This window comes from Lolium rigidum, chromosome 4 (assembly GCF_022539505.1).
Source record: "Lolium rigidum isolate FL_2022 chromosome 4, APGP_CSIRO_Lrig_0.1, whole genome shotgun sequence".
Lineage (NCBI taxonomy): Eukaryota > Viridiplantae > Streptophyta > Magnoliopsida > Poales > Poaceae > Lolium > Lolium rigidum.
The window spans coordinates 264781146-264789838 of record NC_061511.1 but is presented as its reverse complement, the minus strand read 5'-3'; the positions used below and the strand labels follow the sequence as shown (position 1 = coordinate 264789838).

The 8693-nt window shown below is 45.7% G+C and overlaps 1 protein-coding gene and 1 long non-coding RNA gene across 2 annotated transcripts; one reads left to right on the top strand and one right to left on the bottom strand.

Moving 5' to 3' along the window:
• Positions 1-1192: 1192 nt before the first annotated feature.
• LOC124706524 lies at positions 1193-3557 on the top strand. Its single transcript, XR_007004454.1, has 3 exons — positions 1193-1446; positions 2597-2660; positions 3239-3557. It is a non-coding gene; the product is annotated as an uncharacterized LOC124706524 (long non-coding RNA).
• Positions 3558-5299: 1742 nt separating this feature from the next.
• LOC124648715 lies at positions 5300-6823 on the bottom strand. The gene is made up of 2 exons (XM_047188430.1): positions 5716-6823; positions 5300-5540 (listed from the first exon to the last, which is right to left on the bottom strand). The coding sequence occupies exons 1-2, from the start codon at positions 6821-6823 to the stop codon at positions 5488-5490; spliced, it is 1161 nt and encodes a 386-aa protein (XP_047044386.1). The 3' UTR covers positions 5300-5487.
• Positions 6824-8693: the final 1870 nt, after the last annotated feature.

The window sequence follows — 8693 nt, the reverse complement described above, 5'->3', positions numbered from 1 at the left end:
ATTCCTAATACAGAAATCGGTTCATGGACTACACCGTATGGACCAAACTGACTGACGAATGGGCCCTTGCATCCTGTCTTCCTGTGGAACAGTCGCACGGCGCTTCTCGTCCTGACACACCCCCTGGTGTTTGTTCTGCGCACACGGCAACACCATGTGAGCGCCCCAGCCCAGCCGTTCCCCAATCCCCAACTCCACAACCAACCAGCTTCGATTGCAAGAAGCCGCGCGCGATGTCGCTCCGCCGCTTGCTCGGCCTCTCCGCCGCCGCCGCCGGACGCCTCCGTCGCCGCTCCCTCGCCACGGCCGCCGCGCACCCTTCCTGGGCCATCATCAAGCGCAACTCGCTCGTGGCGTACGACGAGACGGCGCCCGTGCTCCTCTACGACCCACCGCTCGTCTCCGATGTGCATCCCCCGATGCACCTCATCCAGACCAGCGGCACCCCCGACCCCGAATCCGGCGTCATCCAGATGTTCCCCGGCTTCGTCTGCGCCGCCAGCGGCGACGGCCTCCTCCTCCTCTCCTACTTCGAGGTGCGCATGAGTCCCATCCTCCCCAAGTACGACAAGAGACCTGCCATGGCCGACCCCGACTACGTCCCCGACAACCGCTTCGTCTGCAACCCTGTCACCGGCGAGATCTCCCGCCTCCCGGACATCGTTCCTCACCATGTGAGGGAGGCCATCTGCGGCAGCCACACGGGTCTCCTCACCCGAGCTGGCCGTGGCCACGACGGGCCGCCCGACAGGTTCGCCGTCGCCGAGCTGCAGGGGAACCAGATGGTCCGGTTTCTCTCGGACACACAGGAGTGGGAAACCGTTGCGGTCTCGCCGTGCCAGCTTCCACACGCGCGGCAGATGGTCCTGGACTGGGAGGTGGTGGCCTTCCGCGGCCGCCTGTGGTGGCTCGACGTCACCTGCGGCGCCATCTCCGCCGACCCGTTCAGCGACGCTCCGGAGCTCCGCTTCGTCGAGCTGCCCAAGAGCAGCGTGCTGCCTGCCGCCGCACAGGAACGCTGCCGGTGCGCGCGGCCCCACGGCTGCGGCAGATCGACGCACCGGCGCCTGTGTGTCAGCGACGGCCGGCTGTGGTACATGGAGCTCTCTCCAGGGGAGCCGTTTCGGCTTAGCGTCTTCGCGCTCGACGACGAGGGCAGCGGCTGGACGCTGGAAAACCAGCTAGACCTCAGCGGCTACGAGGGAATGGCAAGCCACCTCCCATCGCTACAAGTTGGGTTTCTAGACCCACTCAAGGCCAGTCGCATGTACCTATCGGCTCGCGTCGCTGCTCCCAAGGATGACAAAGGAACCTCCGTCGTCCTCGTCGTGGACATGAATCGCCGCGACCACCAGATTCTCAGTTACCCTTGTATATGGGCCGACCCCTCCTTCGTGCCCTCTGTGTTCCCGCCGTGGCTTGGCTCCGCCCGCATCCCTTCTGCAGGTCTTGTGCCTCTCCATCTCTCTCCTATTGTTGGTTTACTACTTCTCGATCAGTTTTACTTTCAGCTTTAATTCAGATGTGCAGTGCATGATTAGTGCTCTTCCATGGAATCTTCTTTCTGCATCTCAGGCCGGTAGGATCTGTTGATTGTACTGTACGTGGGAATAGTCCTGTAGGCATAATTCATAACTAAATAACGACCGAAACATTATTGATACCAACTATTTGGTAACTGTTGGGATGGCAAATAGAAATTCTGAAGGGGGTTATGAGGAACGGCGATGTGTTAATCTTTACTTTAGCTACTAGGATATTCTAGCAAAGTTGCAGCCACAGACTGGGATGCATCAACCTTATGCACAACTCTTATAGTACCACTTCTGTTCGTAGTCTCTTGTCAGGTTTAAAAGCGCGCAAAAATGCAACTACTTGGGACCTCCAATTCTCAGTTTCAAGCTTTTCCTTAAGTTTGTCATTTCAACCTGTTGGCGCTGTTCATTTTTCTTTTCTTGAAACAAACCGAGCAGTATCAGTGACTTAGCTTTTAACAAGAAAATATGAGAGTATTTTGTTTGCTTTCATGATAACCACACTTTACTGGACAAGTTGGAATAATACTATCCTGACATTAATCTCCCATATCTTCAATCATGGACAGAGAAATCTGTTAGGCACTGCTAGCCAATGGTTTTGATCTAGTTAACTCAACCACTCACTATATTGTGACCCAAAACAACATCCTCCTTGCTTGGTGACTTGATTCAAGCTAGAATGCACCTATCCAGAATGTGGTTATAGTTGTTGTTTGCCAATTCCTAATTTACAGAGCATGTTCGTCATTTTATTTCCATCTCTCTGCAGTTTGGTTGTAGAAGGTAACTTGGTGATTTAAATATATATCCATTTAATCACCCCTGTACACTACTCAAGTGTTATCTTCCACCTACTTCTCCTTGTGTTATGTGCTTATGGATACACTGTGCTGAATTACTGATAACCTTCTCTAACTATTGAATAGAATTGCTACTGATAACCTACTCGCAATTCCTGTATTCGATGCAGATAAATCTGTGCTGTAATAAAAAAAATTGTGTTAAGGTTGTTGCTATTATTCAACTTCTTGCGCATTGACAAAATGAATATTTTTCAGGCAATAAAGACAAGACTTTGGCAGATGTTCTGGTTCGCGCAGGCAGTCCTTAGAAGAGATGAAGGTAATGAGGCCAGTAATATTTTTTAGCATCCAAGTCAGACTGTTAGCATATTCAGTTTGTAGAATTGTTATTATTGAAGATTGCTACCTGAAAACATGTTATTTCATTCCTATTCTTGTGACAGAAACTTCCATGCTGCCAAAAGGTAGTCTTGTCCTTCCAACCATCCATCCAGGTGTATTAAACTATTAATTAGTGTCTCTGAACTAGCCAGCGCAAAGTATTCTTAGCCTTGTTCATCTGCTCCTCACTTTATTAGAACCTGAAGGATTACTAGCCGTGTCATCATGATGAACATTGTCTTTCATTATCATTTAATGTTACCACCAACTGATTAGGAGCAGAATAATAGCTTAATATTTTTACTACAATCAAGACTTGGATAGGAAATAAAGATGTTATCCAGATGACAACTTGCTATTTTATTTCAGTTTTGGAAATAGACATAAATGGGACTATGACAGCTTTTCTGTTTAGTGTTTATACTCAAGAATTCCCTTTGATTGTCTTTTTCATTTTGCTCAGTCATCGTCACTTGCTTATTCAAATATCCCTAATGTTTTCATCTTCTTTTTCAGGTTTCTTAAAACTAACAGCAGTTGCTGCTCTAATAAATTAGGAAGCTGATGGTGGACCAAACTGTAATTTCAAGAGTCCCGATTTGTCTCGTATCTCTTTTGGGTGGTAATCTGGGAGTTCTTTCAGACTTTCAGTTCGTGGTAGAACACCAGCAGAGTTGCTAAATTCATTTGACATCTAACGGCTATCACTGAACATCGTATGTATATCAGTATATGCCGTGTTTCAAGCAAGACATTGCATCTGTAGGAAAAGATTGATGCTTCCACATGTTAACTCTTATGAGAAATCTTATTAAGGGATCTAATCTTATGTTCATCTGTGCTGGAATCACGATTTGTTCCAATAGTTCTGTATTAAAAATTACGTGTTTTCATGCCAATTTCATGGTATGTTGTTTGTGCCAAGTAAGAAGGATGACAAATCAATTTGCTATTAACACCATGAATGAATCCATAGGACTTTTTTTTTTTTGAGGAATTGGATAAATCACTTTGACATGTTGAAGAAGACACAAGTGTAACCAGCATTGCCGCAGCACACTGGTGCACAGAGCAACTCCATCAAGATCTATAGATATACACAGGTTAAATCAGTAGAAGCATTCTTAAAGCTTCCGTGATGATTAGAACCATTCCGTTCATCTGTTGCCCACAGTATATCTGGAACAACAACCTTTTCCTGCTGAATGGTCAAAGCTGGTCTAAATTAGACAGCCCCGAATCCGTGATTTCCTGAAGATTGCATGATGTCACATTTTTCATCTGCCCGTTCATCTTTTTAAGATAGCTTATATTGATTCTTTACAGTGTATCAAAGCAATACAACATCAAAACAATTCACATCCAACCTATGCATCAAAGATGCACACATCCAGTTTATTATAAACCAAAGAGCATGCGCAGAAACCTGGCAGCAAAACTAATAAAAGGAGAACGAATATCTCAAACATTCATCAAGTGATATCCATACATTTATCAAGTGGTCAACAGATAACAGCTAGAACTTAACCCTTGAAATTAGTATTCATCGTGTTCCTGAACTAGCCTACTCCATTGTAGGTTAAATTGCCCAGCCGAAAACACAACACCTAAAGCATTGGATCTAGAAGATATCAACAGTAGTAGACAAGTTGATAATCAGTTTGTAAATTTTCTATTTGTCGTCCATGCACAGTAGTTTGCAAATAGCACTATCTAAATATATTAGTTATTTTTGGAGAATATATCGTTGTTGTGCATAAAATTTGCAGTCAATTTTTAGGCAAAAGGTAACCTTCCCCTGCTTAAATGAAATCAGGTGTCGAAGAACTAAACCATTGGTAGCATGGATACCAAGAATAGAGATAATTCCTTAATTAGTAAGGCATAACATAGGTCTCCCATCATCCATCAAACTCGAAACCCAGAATGAAAGCCAACACCAAAACACCTTTTCCTGCTGAATGGTCGAAGCTGGTCTGAATTCGACAACCACGAATCCATGATTTTCATAAGATTGCATGATGTCACATTTTTCATCTGCCGTTAATCTTTTTAAGATAACTTCTATTGATTCTTTACAACGTATCAAAGCAATACAACATCAAAACAATTCACATCCAACCTATGCAACAAAGATTCACACATCCAATTTATTATAAACCAAAGAGCATGCGCCAAAACCTGGTAGCAAAACTAATAAAAGGAGAATAAATGTCTTAAGCATTCATCAAGTGATATCCAAACATTTATCAAGTGGTCAACGGATAACAACTTGAACTTAAACCCTTGGACATAGTACTCATCGTGTTCATGAACTAGCCTACTCCATTCTAGGTTGAATTGCCCAGCCAAAAACAGAACACCTAAAACATTGGCTCTGGAAGATATCAACAGTAGTAGACAAGTTGATAATCAGTTTGTAAACTTGCTATTTGTCGTCCATGCACAGAAGTTTGCAGCTAACACTATCTAAATATACAGTTATTTTTAGAGAGAAATATATAGTTGTTGTGCATACAAACTTGCAGTCAATATTTAGGAAAAAGGTAACCTTCCCCTGCTTAAATGAAATCAGGCCTTGAATAACTAAAGCATGGTTACCAAGAATAGAGATAATTTCTTAATTAACAAGACACAACACATCTCTCCCATCATCCATTAAACTGAAACTACTCTCCCATCGTCCATCAAACTCGAAACCCAGAATGAAAGCCAACACCAAAACAGCAACCTTAGCTTCCATGCTTGAGCGGCTTGCTTGAGATTTATGTTTCCTCATTGCCATGTCCCGTTTCAATTGATGCTCCAGCCACAACACCTGCCACCACAAAACGAAGAAACAATTTTGAAGAACAAGTCAGTCGGATGAGAAACCATCTTACAGTCTGATTACACATTTACTATTTTTAGTTGTGCCACTAACTGAAATCATGTATTGACTAGCATCTACTCCCAAATCACAACTACGAGAGAACATATACAATGTAGTTTACCTTGTGGACTGTAGAAACTAAGGTATGGAAAGAGGGCCCATGCAATATCTTCACGTTGATAGAGCTTGGTCGACAGCTCCTTTGACGTTAGTGCCTTGAGATCAATCATGTAAGTGCCAAGATCTGTGATTGCAAAAATGATTCCAGTGCCCTCAATGGAGCCAACCAAGTCTGTTGCTACCTCAGGATCGCCAATGGGAAGAAGAGTCTCGAGGTCGATGACTCTACATTGTGACCACACCGCAACTTCATCGGGACCCACCTCCCTCCACCAGACGGAGAGGTTGAAATCGTACAGGTCTGCGAGCCCCAGCTGGCCATCTTCCGCCACCATGAGGATAGGAGCGATGGGGCAAATGATCGCCGATGTTGACGCTGGCACCAGATGAATTTCCGAGAGGCGGGACTTGCCCAAGTCATACTCGAGAATACCAATATTACTGTCCCTCGAAATGAGGAAATAGAGAGCGTCTCCTGCGAGCACACTAGGCATTGCAGTGAAGTGGATTTCATCCTCAAAGAAACCGACATCAAGAGAGGCTGAAGAGCTCCAATTACTCATCTCTGACGAGTAAACACACGCCTTAGCGACCCCTTCTTGCTCGTGAAGGCTGACAAAAACCACGAGGAATGGACCCAAATGGCAGTCGCCGTGGTTGTAGCTGCTCCCAGAACAGAGCACCGAGGTACACCAGTCGCTCATCCCCGAATATTCTGGGACACGCAACACTCTTTGGCTGCCCGTCATGGGGTTCCAGACGGTTAAGAATTGCTTATCGTCATCCCTGAACCGGAGGAGGACGCGGCCGTGTCGACAGTCGCACACAGAATAAGAGTGCCGGGGATCGGGCTCGCGAGGGCAAAATTCTGTGGTGGGGACGAACTCGGCGGAGGTTGACCAGCTCTGGAGGAAGCCGAGCATGGGAGGTGCTTGGTGGAACTCGCTGTAGCGGCGACGGAAACCGTGGTCGGAGAGGAGGCGGCACCATGGCTTGCAGACGAGGGAGGCGCGGAGGAGGTTCCCGGGCTCGTCCGGAGGGAGGCGGAAGAGGATCTCCTCCACGATTTCGTCCATCTGCCAAAGCTCCCGCACATGCTGCCGCGGCATCGGGTGTGCTTGGGGACTAGGTGTGGCGTGATCTGGGGAGATTCGGATTTTGGGTGTTTAGGGCTTGGAGAGGATGAACAGAAGAAGTGACTAAAATTGGGGACGTTTCACACGATCTGGTTAGTGCGCTACTACTCTATAAACACTCATTTTACATTTTGGTCCCTAACTAAAAAGGGTTTTAGGCTCCGTTTGGGAGCTTCATCTTTTTTAAACCACGTATTGCAAAACAAAGTATGTGTTGTTTGCGAATTTCTAATTTACAGAGCATGTTCGCCATTTTATTTGCATCTCTGTGCAGTTTTCCTTTTCTTTTTCAGGTTTTTAAAGCTAACAGTAGCTGCTGCTCTAATAAATTAGGAAGCATATGCGGGGCGGCGACGATCTGGACGTGGCGGGAGACTGCTACAGGGGCGCAACGGTTGCTGCTGACCTCCGACGGCGTTTTGCAGACCCATTCTTAGAAAATCAAAATACTCAAGAAAAATATATTTTAGAACTCAAAAGAATGGTGCAAACACTTACGTTTTATACCACGTGACATATCCAAAGCTATGTACCCCTGGAATTACAGAAGATGGTTGGATCAATCAAAATCATATTTTTGACCAGCATAACCATTCATGAAAGCCAAACCACATTGAGGGCAACGCGCAGTCAACAAAAGATATTAGAAATCTACTATTAGGGCTTTGTAGATCAAGGACTTCCGCCCAATCAGTACAAACAAAGGACTACTAGGTGTGCTAGCCAACTACATGGTTGCAACAAAAATAAGAGAAAAACAATGACTGACCTCCGCGCCACGGTTTCCATCGGCCATAGGCATACTTGGATCCACTTCGCCGTCGCCCCACGGTCCACCAGGTCTTTCGCTCGCCACGGTCCACCATGTTTTTCGCTCGCCACTCGATCTCCTTTCCCTGGATAAATCATCAATCCATAAAAAAAGGTAACATCATGTGAGATTATGTGTAATAGTAGTAGGAGCAGAAGCAATGAAAACGACCGGATCGATGATGAATTACCTGTTGAATTGAACCAGGCCTCTCCGCGACCGGTGATTAGATGAACGGAGGGAAGGACAGAGTGAGTCCTCTCCTTTCCTCTCCGAGCAAGAGTCAAAAGTCTAAGTCACAGGCGACGCACGTGTAGGCTTCTTCCCCTCGGTATTTATAGATAGAGCGAGGCCAAGATTGGAGGTTTGACTTCTAAGAGAGGGAGAAGTGCTATGGCGGGAATTGTAATCTCGTTTTTCTGTGTTGCCTCGAGCTGTGATGTGATGGACGACCGTCGAGATTCTGTATTGATGGCGGGGAGGGTGAGTGGTGAGCCAAAACGTTAGAAGGAAATGATTAATTTTGTGGCCCTAATTATCAATTGTCATAATAATTACTTCATGTAATCATGTTTCCTATTCCAAGCAGGAGGAGCCGCTGGTGGTGCCATAATGGGTGGAGAAGCCACAAATAGCAGGAGTATGCGAGGAGCACGGGTTAATTGCCCTTCTACTAATACTCCCTCCATACCGATTAAAAGGCAAATCTGGCCTTTAGAGAGAAACCAGTTTACTTGACAAATCCTGGAATTAACTCCATCAATTAACTACAGCGCGCGTGAGGCTAGCCTATAGTCACCACGGTCATTTCCTTTTTCCAAGTTTGCATATCTCGTGTGATTGGCTCCTTCCAAACCGGTAGATCCTTTGCCATGCATGTCTCGTGTGATTGGACCTCAATTACTCGTTCGCCTCCTCTAATTACTCTAACGGAGCAAATAAGGAGCCAATCGTTGTGTGGATTCCTAAAATTCTGTAGACCTTGCTGCCTTGACAAGCCAAGATGTTCGTTCACATGGAGAAGAAAGTAGT